This window comes from Carya illinoinensis, chromosome 15 (genome assembly GCF_018687715.1).
Source record: "Carya illinoinensis cultivar Pawnee chromosome 15, C.illinoinensisPawnee_v1, whole genome shotgun sequence".
NCBI lineage: Eukaryota > Viridiplantae > Streptophyta > Magnoliopsida > Fagales > Juglandaceae > Carya > Carya illinoinensis.
Window position 1 is genome coordinate 18,695,961 of NC_056766.1, and position 16,969 is coordinate 18,712,929.

General features: G+C 31.0%; 1 protein-coding gene and 1 pseudogene across 4 annotated transcripts; both read right to left on the reverse strand.

Moving 5' to 3' along the window:
- Positions 1 to 9,400: 9,400 nt before the first annotated feature.
- LOC122296732 overlaps positions 9,401 to 16,969 on the reverse strand; it is a 36,109-nt pseudogene continuing 28,540 nt past the window's right edge.
- On the reverse strand, positions 13,324 to 14,703 carry LOC122295530 (sucrose transport protein SUC2-like). 4 transcript variants are annotated; one of them, XM_043104571.1, is made up of 3 exons: positions 13,988 to 14,703; positions 13,656 to 13,720; positions 13,324 to 13,548 (listed from the first exon to the last, which is right to left on the reverse strand). In XM_043104571.1, exon 1 carries the CDS (start codon positions 14,636 to 14,638, stop codon positions 14,069 to 14,071), a length of 570 nt encoding a protein of 189 aa, XP_042960505.1. In that variant the 5' UTR covers positions 14,639 to 14,703; the 3' UTR covers positions 13,324 to 13,548; positions 13,656 to 13,720; positions 13,988 to 14,068. The 4 variants fall into 4 exon arrangements, with proteins under 4 accessions (XP_042960505.1, XP_042960504.1, XP_042960503.1 ...); XM_043104570.1 differs by lacking the exon at positions 13,656 to 13,720; XM_043104569.1 differs by having other exon boundaries at positions 13,324 to 13,720.

Genomic DNA, 16,969 nt, shown 5'->3' on the forward strand with positions numbered 1-16,969 from the left:
ACAAGTTCCAAAAACCAAAAACAAACAAAAAAAAGGTTCTTCTTTGTGGAATTTAAATGCTTAGATATGAGTTCAATGGGGAAAATGCTTATAATATGTCGGCCTCGATCTAGTCATTTAAACGCTCCAATATCATTATTCCTCAAGAAAATTCGGATTAAAAAGAATTTTAGAAATGATATTTGTAATTTTAGAATATGTAAATTCTGTATAATTATTTTTTAAAAAAGTGATTGAATATACGATTTACATGAGAAAATTATTTTCTAATAATAGATCTAATCATTTTTTTTAAAATGATATTTATAATTTTAGAATATATAAGTTTTAGATACCATTTTTTCAAAAAATAATGATTGAATCTATGACTCACATAAAAAATATATATATATTTTTAATAATAGATCCAACTTTTTATTTTTAAAATGAGTGCTTGCACTTGCATATTTTAAAATTATATTTAATATTATTTGAAGAATTAATAGTATTTGAATGAGGTAATTAAAGATGATAATACACTAGACGACAAATTAAAATATAGCGATGGAAGGAATTCCACACAAGAGCTCAAGATATAAATATATATATATATATATATATATATGGTGTTATTGATTGAGTAAATAATGTTGTATATAAATACTTTTACGTATTCTTTTTGTACTTTATTAATGTGATTGATTATATCAATTTTTTTAATACGCACCTAATCACATCAATAAAATATATAAAAGAATATACAAAATTGACTGCAGATAAAATTCTTGATTATGTTAAAACATGCATGCTCATAATATTGTTACTTAAATTTAATTTTGGGTGTATTTAATTTTTCTATTAATTTATATTTCAATTATATATATATATATATATATATATATATATATATATATATATATATATATATATTTATATATGAAAATGATTTATACGCTACTCAACACACTTCCTTTACAAAAGAACTACTAATATTATGCATAAGATCCTTACGTGAACAAGCCAGCTTTTGCGACCGGCCCACTAAGAAAAATGGTTCTTTCTTTTTTTTTTCAACCTTTTTTCATGATGAGTTTTCCTTTTTCATAAAAAGAATATGCGAGGTTGGTATACTTGTGGCTGGAAATTAACTCACATGAAAAACACATTTTTTTTAATGAGAAATAATTTGTATAAATTTTAAAAAGTAGACCACACCTTAAAAAATAAAAAATAAATTATTCTTTATTAATAAGATCCAATTTTATATAAAAATAAATAAATTATACGAGATTTATCTATTTAAAATTTAGATCTAGCATTAATATTCTGTTAATGTATAATTGTAAATTGTTTGTAATATCTAGAAGTTCCAGCAATTATATATAGTGAAGAGATCCGCCAAAGTTACACTCGTACACATCTTTATTCCTGATCATAATGATCACTCTTGGGATAAGAGTGAAAATAAACACATGTACATGGTACTAAACTAAGCGTTGATTTGCTAGAAAATGTGTTCATTTTTCCTTCTTAATGATAGCTTCTTATTGATTCATCAATCCATGATATATATTAGGAGAATTAACCAAAAATAAATTATTACAATCAAAAGATTCCATTTTCTCTTCTTTTTAACGTTCACCTTTTTCTCTTAATTAATGATCATATATATCAGAACCACACCTGGCTTTTCCCCGACTAAAAATCTCGCTTGCGTGTGTGTGTTTTTTTTTTACTCAATGATTAAGTAAGTATTTTTTAATGATATTTTGATTTTTTTATTTTAAAAATATTTAAAATCATTAAAAAAATACATAAAACAAAAAGCAAAAAAAAAAAAAAAAAGCTTTTGCCTTGGCGGGATCCTAGTCAAGATCCCCCCATGTATGGCTGTAGAGCCACGACGCACTCTATATATATACAGAAGCTAGCACTAGTAGAAATTAATTATTATATAAAAGACCATATAGTATATATCATGATCGAGTCAGATTGGATTGGAGTCACTAATCAGATTCTATGCTATACATATCTAAATCATATGATATGAATCATGTGTTTGGATAAGGAATAATATTAATTAGATATTTCAGTCCATAAATGGGGAGAATAAATGCGTGCGTTCAACAGATCATAATCCCAAAATTATTTGAGGTAATTTGGTCCTGCAATTTGTGCATGCACGAATTGCTGTAAAGGAGGAAAGATCAAATAATCACAAAATAAACTATTAAAAAAGAGAGAAATAATCATAAAAAGAAAATATTCATGTAAAAGTAAGACGTTAACGAATAAAACCAGATCAGGAATATCGTAAACCTGGTCGAGGTTAATTGCATACACCTCATGATGCCAAGATCGACTTGGCTCGAATCTATCCATCCATACGTCCACTTATCAAAAGATCATATATAAAAAGTAAATTACTAATATTAATTAATTAAAATATTAATTTACATGTTAGAATATGTATGCATGATATGATTTAAATTATTAAATTTATCTCTTCACAATAACTAAAATGGTCGAGAGGGAATTTGGTTCTAATTATAATACTTTTTTAAATTAGCATATTATAGGCAAGTTCGGAGCATCAATGAGACATAAAATTCTCATCTAATCTTATTTTATCTCATCTGATCTTATTCTTAACTATAATTTAAATATAAAATTTTCAAACTAATTATTACAATTTTTTCTAATTTTCAAATAAAAAATAGTTTTAAAATTTTCAAATCTCCAAATAAAAATAATATTATAAAACTATATTATTACAATATTTTAACTTTATAATATTTTTTATTCAAATTTTCTCTCTCGTTTTTCAAAACCTAAAAAATACTCAACGCAAACTATCTTACTATTATTTACAAACTATCTTATTATTATTTACAAAATTTTCATCTCATCTCACTCCCAAACCAGTAAATTTGTCTAGCTAATTAAAATTAATTTAATCAAATGAGATAATATAAATATAATATATAATTATATTATATTTTAATATATTAATTACTTGTAATTAGCGAGAGTATTGCCACTCGTAAATATTTATGTACAATAAATAATACAGTTTCATGTTTAAAACCTAATTTATAGATAGATTACGTACTCCCAGAATATACAAATTAGAGTAATATTATAAGACACAATAATTTTAAAATGTGTAAATCTCGCGTACTCCTTTTAAAAAAAGTAAAACCCACCATTAAATAATATATTTGTTCATGTAAGTCTCAAATTTATCAACTTTTTTTTAAAGAAAATGGGCGGGTTTGCTTTGGTACATACTATGTACAAATCATCTTCCTACAAATTATCTAATCTCATTATTAACTATGGTGTATACCTTTGCCGTCAAATGCTTATATACATGGGATGATCGTGTGCACTAGTAGTATTCAAATATCTTCTATGGATAATATAAAATGTATGTATTTATTTTTTTCAAATAAATATGTTACTCTTTTCACTGGTGACTTTCGCTGGAAGTTATTATTGAGACTTTTTTATTTTATTATTATTGTTGTTTTTCACTTAATAATTAAGTAAGTATTTTTTAATAATGTTGTGAAAGAAAAAAAGAAAGAAAGAAAGAAAGAGATGATCTAATATTCCTACAACCTTATCTTAAATTTGGTTGATCTAATTAATTAATTATTGACGTTAAGGTTTTGACATAATCATAAGTCAAAAGGCAGTGTGGATTTGTACAGCATGTATGCATGAATGCTGCAGGGTGAATGCAGGGGTCAGTACCACTCTTGATTCTGAGTTGGATGGAGTTATTTCGACGTTATCCATAAGAGTTTGTGTTGTTTGACAATATATATCCATCTCTCTGCGGAATAAGCTGCGCGCGCGCCCCAAAGACTGTAATATTGGCATTTAAAACACATGCATGGGTCAGAATCAGACCACCTCGTTCGTTGACTTGCATGCATGCAAGCATGCAGGATTAGCTCTATGGTGTATATATATGACCCTGGATCATGACCAGTTGCCGGCTCTGCGCCAGTACCATTGGTTCTCGATATTTGAATCTTGTAATTATGTCTTTTGAAAATGGTCTGAAATCACATTGCTAGCTACTCTACATTTCTTATCCTTATTTATTTTTATTGTTAAATAGTTATATGACACATGAGCAAGAAGGGGTGGCCGGGGCTGTCACAAATATTATCGGAATCGATGATAGTTTCCTTACAATATTTTTATCCAATACTTTAATTTTATAATTTTAAGAGAAATAAACATATATTATAATAACAAAATTATTTTTATTGGATTGAAATGTTTGGTCCTAAAAAAATTTATTTTGGTAAAAAAAAAAATGAGTAACTTCTTAATCGGCGAAAAATTTGGTCTAGTTATAATGTCATGATTTCTATTATGAGAAATAATATTTACAGTCGTGATTTTGTAAGAGTCGTGTAATTACTTGAAAAAAATAAATAAATACGAGATCCATATAAAAAGAAAATTAATATAAACAGTCATGACACAGCATGTAAATTTCACTATATTAAATGTTGCTTAACTGCTTTAAATGTTTTAGATATTGTGAAATCTTCGTATTAATGTATCTATCTTTCTAAATTATTAAAAGTATGAACAAGAAAATTGTAATAAATCTACTCGATCCCATTTGTGGTTAGGCAATATTAATGTGAGAGGTTACATGAGCCTCACTCTCTACATGTCCCATCCTACGAATCAATTATCTACAAATTCAAGTCCGATGGCCATAAATAATATCATGTATACTTTACTGATCTTGGTATAAGTAATTATAATTAGCCATGAAATTATTAGAAGAAAAAATCTATTTATAACTCTTATTTGCAAAGATCATCTGCCGCAGAGTATTCTTCATTATTAAATAATATTAATACCAAATTCCAGCAACAAATAAAATAATAATAAATAATAAAAGAATCTTTTATTAATCTAATTCTCATCATCTCATGATGTGATATTAGTTGATAAGTTCACAAGTTAAATATAATAAATAGTCTACAATTATCTAATATCACATCATGAAAAGATAAAATCATAATGAAAATTTAGATGATAAGTGACATTACTTATAAATAATAATCATTCTGCATGCATATTTTCGGAGAGAAGTTTGAAGTTTGAACAGATCAACAGGTTGTTTTGTATGCCCCTATCCAAGTAATATTTGGTAGATGAAAGCAAAACGCGTGCATGCAAACGATGATTACATATGTATAACTATACTTACGTACATCTTTAACGGTCAATTGTGATCTGTCGTTTCTTTTTAATGGTCATAATCTAACTCATGCATGATCATCTTGATGGGCGGCGCTGAAAGAAGTACAGCAAATGGGGGGGCAAAGTTGGTAGTACAGTATATGTGGCGGCAAAGTTGGTAGTACAGTAAATGGGGCGGCAAAGACGTCGGTCGGCTGGCCTTGGTGATCGATCGGAGCTACGTACAACAGCAGATAGCACGTGGATCTTCTGCAGTATGTAGAAATCTGGGCTGCACAGGCAGGCAGACTCTTTTTGGGTGCTGTCAATCAATCACTCGCCGTCGTGCCAAGGTGGGTGTCCTTATCACCCGCATCAGCGATCAGCCTAAAGTCAAACATAATTACCAAACATAAAATTTAAATGGATTACCGTTAATTATGATTTTACGTTAATCGAGTTAACTCGTAATTGACTTATTTATTAATCTTATCTAAACAGATTAATCTAATTATATTAAATACAAATTTATTAATTTCGTATCATTTTTGTATTAAATTAATTGATCGTATCACATATTATCACCCTTATTACTATTACTTCTCTAATTAAAAACCCGTCTAGCTATGTTGGATCAGATCAGTTTGGAAGAGTAGTCCTTCGTCACTTAGGGTGGCATCAGCATCTAGCTAGTGTAGTATTTAAATTTGCAAGCAACAGTGGGACAAGCATGCATCTCCCAGATTAATCGAGATATTGTCCTTGAACACCCACTACCAATAAAAACAAACATTATACCTGGCCAGAACCAAGAATTAGTTACCATATTATTTTCCTAATTCCACTTCCCTATTATTGGAGTAGCCATTTCCTGCCGTCATCTTTGAATTTGTAAGCCTTAGCTTAATTAATAATTTATCTTTCCATCTCCAATAGTTTCTTGTCCTTTTCTTCCTTAGTCAATAAAGGCAGTCAATTTGAGAAGAAAATTTAAAAAATCTATGATTCTTGCAAAAATGGAGGCCAGAGATTTGGCAGGTGTTGTCAAATGAGGTAGTGGCTTTGTATGTTATGCCTGTATTTTTCCTCCTGTGCCATTATTCTTTAATTATTGGACAATGATGAGATAAAAATTTAAAAAGTTCAATAATATGCAGTTTTTACTATTTAAAAATGTTCAGTTTGATGTTGAAAAAAAAAAAAAGATTTCGGGAAAAAAAGAAACCAAAAGTTTTAGATATTTCACATTATGATAAATGTTTTAAACACAAAAAGATTTCATAAAAATAAACTTATAAACTGGCATGAGTACATGCGATACATCATATTGTAAAGTCATTTTTATTGTAAAAGATATCTAACGTGTCGCATGAAGTCACGTCAATTTTTTTTATAAAATCTTTTTATAGTTGTAGCACTTTATATAAAATGAATCAAATATATTTTAGAATAAAGACTGTCATGTGCATTTTTCTATTTAGAAAGCTTTTCTAAACTTGAGGAGTATGCTTCACTACAGCATCACTTTGTCACCAACATCAAATTTCAGTGATGTTGTTCTTTAGGTCCCGTTTAGTTACACAGATAAGATGAGATCTTTTAAATAATAATGAATAAAATATTATTATAATATAATTTTTTAATATTAATTTTATATTAAGATTTGAAAAAGTTAAATTGTTTATTATATTTTGTATAGAAATTTTAAAAAATTATAATAATAAATTGAAATGAGATGGGATAAGATTTTTAATTTTATGTAACTAATCCAGACCTTAGTCAGCATGGATCATTCTCCATTCTGCTTTGGGCCATAGCAAGGTTGTCTTGAGGCATCTTCAACAAACTCTTGCTTTATCCCTTGCAAAGAGCACTGACCCACACACCTCCGTTGTACGTGCAGCATTATCAAGAACCTAACATTTGTGTTTTGAGTTTTTTAATAATTGCAATATATAGGTTCTACAATAAATAGTGTTTATACATCAGTTTATAAATCATAGAGGGATTACCGCTCCTTCAAATTATAAAAACTTATAAATGAAAGGTAGATTTTAAGTTCTCTTAGAAAAATTAGCAGATAATTTGTTTTCAATCTACAAACTTTTATACTTGTTTTCTTTTTTGGACTAGGGGTGTGCATCCAAACTTGAACTTTTTTTTCGGTTCGGTACGAAAGCCAAAAATTCAAGTGATTCCAAATGGTTATTTGCCCGGATTCAGTTAATTTAATCAGTTATTTGTAACCGGATTTTTTTTTCTTTTTGTCAATAGAATTTTGTTTCACTAAATTAGTTTTTTTAAAAAAAAAAAAAAACCTACAACTGAAAAAAAGTAGAGTTAAAATTTGATACCAATTACAATCTGGATATCCAGTTCTATGGATATCTAAAACCAAATACCCACCTAGGTTTATCCAAGCAGGTATCCACCCGGTTTTAAAATCCTGGATACGTATACGGATACACACCCATAGGACAAATTATGATTGGCATATGGGGAATATAACTTTAAGAGATATATGTTCATCTCTTACCATGTAAAATGGCTAATAAATTATTTGGTATTTCCATCTCTGATACCAAATAATTTTGGAAGCCTATCCATCCATTAAATAACCTAATTAATTTTGGAACCATGAAATTTGGATTATTATAAAATGATAAGTCTGTATAACATACAGAACTAATACCTTCCATCTCTACAACAATTAAATTACCAACTCATTATCACCCTAACTTTTCACATTCAAAAAGGTGGTGACCCATATCACTCATCATCTAATTTGCAACTCACCTGAGATTTTACGTTGCCATAATGGATGAGAGCACCCTAGATTGGAAAATGCAGCATATGTACCCAATACACAAAGACAAGGTCTCCTTTGCTTTGCATCTTGAAACGTAATATAGAATTATAGACTACGCATTGTGTCCACTCGGTCGATGACGTCCAAGGCCTTGATCCGGTCAATATCGAAGTCGATGATAGGAAGAGACATTAATGGCCTCCTAATCGGGAATGGATCCTTTTTAATTTCAATTGTTGGAGAGTGGTTGCTACTCTTACTCAGCCTATGGTGCTTGCTTAACCTGGTTTTAGCAGTATCAAATTCCTGACTCTTGCTTATTCCAGGTGTCAATTTCCGCTTACTCACATCCCGGAGCATTTCTTGGTCTTCAACCGTCAACATAGGGGATTCAGAGTTGAGTGTGCATGTAGATAACTGAATTGTCTTCTGGCGGGGGGAGCGAACTGGGGATTTAACAGGAGACCTGATTCCACAATTGCCAGCCCTGGCTTGGATGACCAGATAGAATGTAAGTTTCAGTTTTCTCCTTTATCTGCATGGTGTAATGTTTCGATCCTGAGCAAGTCAGTCTGGCCAGCGGGTTTACGATTCATCTCAGAGCTAAAAGTAATAGGGAACGGTTAGTGACTCATGGAGGAGACAAGATTAATGAAGAAAAAGCACCCTGTTAAGAAGTACTTACCCTGTATTTGCCCATTCTCCAGCCCATCCAAAGCCATGGTGAGCTCTAAGTTGACCAATATGCCAAAGCAAACCACATGATTAATCATTTACTTAAAAAAAGAACTAAAAAGAAAACATTTGGAAAGATGAAATTGTCACATAATTTTTCTTAAAAAAATATATATAGCAGAATTAATAGCGCCTTGTCGTCCATTTAAAAATCAGCACAATAGCCAGATCACATAATTTTTTTCATCTTTTGATAATTTAAGGCTTCATTTGGATATTGAGATAATCTGTGAATAGTAGTAAAATAATTTGAGTTAAAATATTTTATGGGGTTATGAAAAATGAGATATATGAATTAAAGAAAAATATTATAAAATTAAAATATTGTAATAATATAATTTTATTAATATATTTTTTTAGATTTGAAAAAAGTTAAATTATTATTATTTTTTTGTTTAAAAGTTTGGAAAAGTTATAATAAGATGATCTCATCTTATCATTACAACTTTCACAAATTTTTACACAAAATATAATAAACAATTCAACTTTTTCAAATCTCAAAACAAAACTAATATTAAAAAATTATATTATAATAATATTTTATTTAACTTTTAAACCTTTAAAAAAAATCACATCTCATCTCATCTCATCTGTATAATCTAACAGTGTTAATCATTATATCATGATTTTAAAATTTATAAGTTTTTATTACATCGATACATCATGCAGTAGGATGCATGGTTTATTGGAACTTTATTTAAGGAAGCAATACATGAGAGATAATCACAAATATATTATCATCCCAAGAGCTTTGCATTGACAGAGTCATAGTTAATTATAGCGACACTGGATCGACAAGCAATGAAGTGACACCCTCTATCAGTACTCTTCCAAGATGTGTGTACGCATCTTCATCCTTGTAAAGAAGATCAATTACACGTGTGAAATTAAGAACCCGCACAAGGAGAGGCATTGGCACTTGAGTAGGTTTAAGGAGCTCCTCATTCATATCCTTCCATGCATTCACAATTTGCCTATGAAATTCTTCATGTACCTCTTGCTTTGACACACCATGTTGCTTCATATAGCATTCAATGCCTGAGACAACGTGGCCTCTCTGTTGCTCAAACTGCTAAAAAAAAAAAATGTAATCCAAAAATTTATTGGTTTCTTATCATTTGATATATATATATACACATACACACACACATATAAATTTGGAAATGAAAGGGACAGGCTTCTATTAATTACAAGTACATCAATAGAAACAATATCATCCATAAGCCTATTTATGATTTCTGATGCTTTAACCATCCTAGGGCGACTGAAGACCCAATCGAAGGCTTCCTTTGTTACGATGTCTCCCATGCCAACAAAAGATATGGTTATAAGAATGGCATAACCACATGATACAAGTGCGTTATTCATATAATCCTCGAATGTGGGTACATATTTTTCATTCAACCATTTGGCTTCAACAAAGTAGGCTTGAACTTGATTCTTCATCTGGTTATAACATTTAGCAAATGAAATTATTATGCCTATAAATCCCATTTAATTATAAAAATATTAAGCCAAAGTTAATTGATAGTCTCATAGACTCGTATGTATATACCTTTTCCTTTGCATAGTAAACGCAGTAGGACCTTCTATAACAGCCCGCTAGAAATTTAATTGTGAAATTTCTATTAGCTTTAGGAACCTCGTGAAGACCCCATAAGTTTTCACAAATCCATTAATCGTATAGATTTTAGTCTAACTACATAGTTAGTGTTATTATTTACTATGGTATTCGAAGTGTATTTTTGATTATTGGAGATAGTTAGAAGTGTCAAAATGTATTATGGTTTGTGCTATTAGACTCGGAGGGTTATTTAAGGTATTATGGCGCAATAACATTTTTTCATATTTTCGGACGAAACGTCTGTTCAAAACTGTAGATATTATTGGATAAAAATATCTTGAACTAATTTTTGTAGATATTATTGGATAAAAATATTTTAAACTAATTTTGTGGATATTATTAGATAAAAATATTTTAAGCTAATTTCGTGGATATTATTGGGTAAGAGAGTCCTACACTTAACTCTCACTCCGGGTAAGAGAGTCTTACACTTAACTCTCACTTCGGGTAAGAGAGTCCTACACTTAACTCTCACTCCAGTCTCATCTCTTCCATATCTCATCCATAAGTATATCCAGCCACCCATTCCCACGAAATTATCTTCATTTACACTTTCCATTGAAAGAATACCAAATACTCTCTCTCGGACAGCTTTTAGGAGTTCTTTTGCACACCCATTTTGAAGCTTTTGTAAATATTTTATCATAAGATATCCTCATATAAGTTGTTCCTCTTTGAGTCTAGTTTACGTGAATATCTTATTTGTCCCATTTGAAGATTATTTGATCAGTAAAATATTATGTAAACTATAGAAAGGTCATTCTGGGAGATAAACTGGAGAATATGTTATAGTTTGGAATTTTTGACCAAACTAATGGATAGATATTGGTCATAAATTTTTATGGAGTATTGTTAACATGTGTATATGATTATTGGTTGAGGATTTTTGCATGATTAAAGGTTTTGATGAAAGATTTTCTTAGATTTAGAAACTTAGAAACTGAAAGAGGAAAAACAGTTTTTGTTTTGAGAAAGTTTAACTCTTTGGTGGTCTAAACCTATTCCAATCACTTTGATAATTTTATTGGAGGATCCTAAGCATCTTATATACATGTTATATTATTATTTTGAAGATATTTCATGTTAGTTTCAAAGATATGAAATTTTATGTAAAGAGATATTCAAATAAGCCAAAGTGTGGATGTTCTTGGCTAAATTTATGTTTTGGTTAATTTTTAACCATGTGATCTTGAATTTGAAGCTTATATATGTTTTAGGACATCTTTTTAAACCATGTGATGGTTTGGTTTGAAGATCACATCTTTATAAGTCATAAATCAAAAGGTTGATCAAAACAAGTTAGAAAACAAAAAATCAATGGAAATAGCATATGAGAATTTCGGCCCTATGGAGTTTTAATAGTTGTGATTAGTTTTAAATTTTTCTAAATTGATATTTGAATTGAGGATAAAATTTACATGAGGTATGTAAATTTTGGTGACATCTGGAGTTAGTATGCAAAATCCTTAAGTTATGTGTAAAACGGTCATTTTCCTACATGCAGAGAATAAAATGGAAATTTTACTCTTTAAGTTAGTATTTTTCATATTTTAATTTATTAGTGATTTAATGCTAACTTTTAGAATCACTAATTACAGTTCCTCGTGATCGCGTTTAAGGTTTTATAAGAAACGCGGAGATCAAGGTAAGTTAGTTTTTAACATACTAGCAGTCTACTGTGTATGTGTGCTAAGTAAAGGAACTATAGTGTATGTATGTGTGTTATCATATATGTCATGCCATGCCAAGTTATCACGTAATTGTCTATTATACAGAATTTATTCTGTTATCAGTTTTTATCTATTACATAATATATTCTGTCATGTATTGCTGTACATTACAAGTACGTCATGCTAAGTATGCCACCTATTACATGTATGTCAAGTCATATAATATTCATTGTTGCAAGTATGTCATGTTAAATATGTTGTCTATTATATGTTATGTCATGTTACGAAATGTTTCTATCTCAAGTTGGTCATGTATTTCAAGTTATATTCAAGTCACGTTATGTTACGTCAGGGCTTCAGTCCTTTCGTATTCCAGTCACGTTTCATATTGAGTTCGTGTAGAATATATGAGGCCACAACAACTGTGGAGTATGTATTTACACGTAGAATACATGGGGCCACAACAACTGTGGAGTATGTATTTTTCATGTTAAGTCAAGTTCGTGTAGAATACATGGGGCCACAACAACTGTGGAGTATGTATTTTTCATATTAAGTCAAGTTTGCGTAGAATACATAGGGCCACAACAACTGTGGAGTATGTATTTGCACGTAGGATACATGGGGCCACAACAACTGTGGAGTATGTATTCTTCATGTTAATTCAAGTTTCAGAACAAGTTCATGACAAGTCAAGTTTCATATCATGTTCATGTTAAGTCAAGTTTCAGAACAAGTTCATGCTAAGTCAAGTTTTATATCAAATTCATGTCAAGTCAAGTTCAATTCATGTTTCAATTTAAGTTATGTCAATTATGCTATGTTGTACGCCAAGTTATGCTTTAATTACTTATAAATTTGATTATACATTTATACTTTTACTGTCATCTATGCATCATTAGCCTGTGTGGAAGTTTTTTTGTCAACTTGCTGAGATTTGTAATCAAATCTCATTGTGGTAGTCCCAACAGCATTTCTCCCGAATGGTAGATCTTGTTACAGGACTTGAAGGATAATCACGAGCTGACCAACTAGACACAGTTGACTGAGCGACGGTACGACGTCAATGTCAATATAGTAGTTAACGTAAATTACTACTTGTACGATGGAGTTGCATCTCCAGTACTTTTTGGATCATAACCATTTTGGACCAGTGTTGTGATCTTAGTTGTTCAATGGGTCTATATATATGAAGTATGTTTTAAGCATTTGGGATATTTTCAGTTTGGTACATAGTATTGCTAAAGAAAATAATTTATCCGCTGCGAATATTGTATAATGTTATATACATGTTAGAAACATTGCATCTTATATGTCATGAACGGGGGCAGGTAACCTTGTGTTGCATGTCTCGACGCTTCAAATGTCCGTCCAATCCCAAACGGAATTTGGGGGCGTCACACCTTCCTTCCTTGGACGTCTCTTCCTCAATTTCTTCATAAACATCCAAGAGTGCTTTATAGATGAATTTCATGTACTGTGAGAGTTGATCAATGCAGTTGATATCCCACCTGAAGGTATTTGTAAAAGGAAAAAAAATCAATCAAACAATATTAAATCTTGACTTGATCAACACCAAAAAATTGAAGACAATCTCGTTCCAATGCAAGAACCAAACCTTTTTAACTGTGTCTGTAAAGAGCTCGAGTTCTTCTAATGTACCATAGGCATCAAATGCATCATCTATGATTGATGTCATGCAAATTATTTTCGTAAGAATCCTTCTAGCAAGAGCGTAATGGGGTTCAAAGTACATTCCCAAAATCCCAAAGTACAATTCCACTACTCTATCTCGGGCAAACAATAACTCTATCGCAATGTCTAAATCTTTCCACCACCTAAGCATGCAAAACATTCAATAGAAATCTACTCCATAGTTCCCGCATGCCTATAAGTACAAGATTAACACCAACTTTATGGAGTGCGATATGTTTAATGAACTTTAATTACCTCGAGAGATGGGCAAGTTCCTTTTGGTGTTGTCGTTGCAGTATGTTAAAATCTAACTTAGCAAAGTTCAACAAAACCTCATTAAATGAACCCGGCAGTGTAGCCGAGGACATTGCCAATCGCCATGAAGAACGAGAAGAACGCATTGGATGTGCGCATCCTTTTTTGGTCGTTCCAGGAGAGATCAGCCAGGAGGGCTCGGCATGGGCCCTGCAGCATATTGTTGGAGACGTCAAGAACCCAAAAGCCGACCACGAAGAAGGCGATGGCACGGGGTCTCGTGGGTTTATCCACACGGTCACCAAAGAGGTGGCTGAGGTCCGCGGCATAACCGATGAGAAAGACCGCTATCACTACGAAGCCGGCCCCAGCAGCTATGAACGGACGGCGACGACCGAAGCGATAGGTACTTTGGTCACTATAGTATCCAACGATGGGCTGGACGAGCATACCAGAGATGGGACCGCAGAGCCAAATGAAGGCAGCCCAAGTGTGCGGGATGCCGAGAAGCTGGACGTATGGGGTCAGTAGGGAGAGTTGCAAAGCCCACCCAAACTGCACGACGGCAACTATGGATGCCACCAAACCGATCTTTATCAGGGGGCTAGGCTGTGTTGCTCCTATGTCTTTGTTCGCAGTTTCAACCTCCATGGCTACGAAGCTGATAAATTCTCTGGAAGAATAATGATGTCTCCCTCTCTCTCTTTACACCTTTCAAACTCTTATAACTGAGTTTGTGTCGTTTACTCGCACCTATATATAGGGAAAAGAAAGCAACACTTGGGGTGGGTGCTTGTGGAGGCAATTGGCAATATCGGTTGGCATTTCGTTGTTTGTGCCTTATCCATTTAACGCTTGTGCCGTAACTCTCTTTACTCTGACATACTCATACGGGAAAGGGAAATACTATTCCCACATAAATTTCTTACCGAGTTGCATTTTAGTTTTTTTTTAATATATTTTTTTTTTACTTAATGATTAAGAAACTGTTTTTAAATGAATTTGTAATTTTATTTTATTTTTAAAAAACATTTAAATAGTTCTAAAAAAATGTTTAAAAAAAGTAAAAAATAAAAAGAAACAAATGTTGCTGTTCGGTGAGGATTTTTGGTGAGAATTCTCTGTGGCCGTAGCACGTTCTGGCGGGAAAATTTACTACCTCTCCATGACCTCTACCACTGTCATAAATATTACTTTCTAATTAACAATTAATTAAGATGCCAATTATAATTGGGGTGAGGATTTTATAAAAAAAATTTTTTACTCAAATATTTTTGGTAATCTAAACTCATAGTGGACGCCATTGTATTAAGAGTTTTCCTACATACAAGTAAAGTCGTGTACTAATCTGCATACCAATACTGATTACTTCATATTCAAAATTTAAATTATCATTGTTTTCAATAAAATATATTTTTTAACCAATCACATTAGATTAATGCACATATTAGTGCACAATTATACTTGCAACTAGATTTTTCCTTGTATTAAATGTTAAATTTCAAATTCTCTGAGCAATATTAATTAATATAGTATTTATAACAAATATTTAGACAAGAAAATTATGAGAAATTTTAATCCATTATTATAATTTCTTGTTTGTTAATATCTAATTGAAAATTTTAAAAAGTTATTTGTAAATGGATATGAAATCAAAGGTATTGGTTGTACAAAATAACTTTCAATTTATTGATCACCAAGGTGGTAGCTCAGTTGGTACAAGCTTGTATTTCATGGTTTCAAAATCGAGTTTAAGTTAGGGCATAAGTTGAAATCACTTTCATGTGGTAGTAAAATCTGACCTTTGAGTCATAGAATAGGCTTTGGACCAACTGGATATTTTGGGGGGTGCTGAAATGAAGGGCTCGCCCATTGGGCAGTAGCTAATGCTCAAACAAGGCATTCCACAGCGGGAAGGGCTGCTCTTATGATCACATCCAAGAAAGTTTGTTAAGCTGGTCACCCCTACATCTCCTTTTACGAAGAACCAAAAAAAAAAAATTCAATTTATTGTTTTGAGTTTATTTTCCATTCTAATTCATGGATCATTAGAAGTTCTTGTCCACAAAAAAATAAATACACAGTACTAATTCCAATGATTAGCCAGATATATAGATTTCATCAAAGATAATAATTAAACCCTATTACTTATTTTTCTTTAAGAAAAATATCAACAGCAAAGGACAAAAAACGATGGAAAAAATCTACAACTAAAAATACTAAGCATTTTGCTAGACGCTCTCGCTCAGATATTTTTTTGTTTTTAACTTCTAAATAAAGAAGTTTTTTTTAAGAGTAATATTATACATTACACTATTATTTTACTCGCATTCTATTATATATAATGTGGTACATTTATCACCATTTAATGAGAAATAAGTATGCAATAAATGATGATTTAATAGTGATAAATATATCACATCTTACTTAATAAGATACAAATAAAATGACAGTATAATAAATAGAATTTTTTTTTTAATGATGTTGTGAATTTAAAATATATATATTTAAAAATATGCTAAAAAATGCATGTAAAAAAGAGAGAAGAAAAAACTTAAATATATTATCAGGAGATCTCAATCAGCAAAATCTCCCAGCGGTGGCTGTAAACCTACCCATTTCCACAAGAGTACAAGATCAATTCCCTTTGAACTATACTATGAATCATGTTCTTGATTGATCAAAACAACATGGGAATCTATCAATCAAAATAAGTGATCAAGCGGGAAAAGTAGTTTATGCGAATAATTTAGCAATGCATGTCAAATGAAGCATAAAAATGGGACTCATTAATGGGGTAGGGGTATAAGATAAGAGTGGTACATGGTCGGTAATGCTTGCTTATTTTCTAAGGCTTCTGTAATTAAAGGTATGAAACTTTGAACAACAAGACAGGTTCCAAAATATCAAACGTCGCATCAATCAATCAAGACAAGTTCCGAAAACCAAAAACAAACAAAAAAAAGGTTCTTCTTTGTGGAA

What these genes read in the sequence shown, in the direction of transcription:
- LOC122295530 (XM_043104570.1), bottom strand. Translation starts at nt 14,638, where the DNA reads ATGGAGGTTGAAACTGCGAACAAAGACATAGGAGCAACACAGCCTAGC.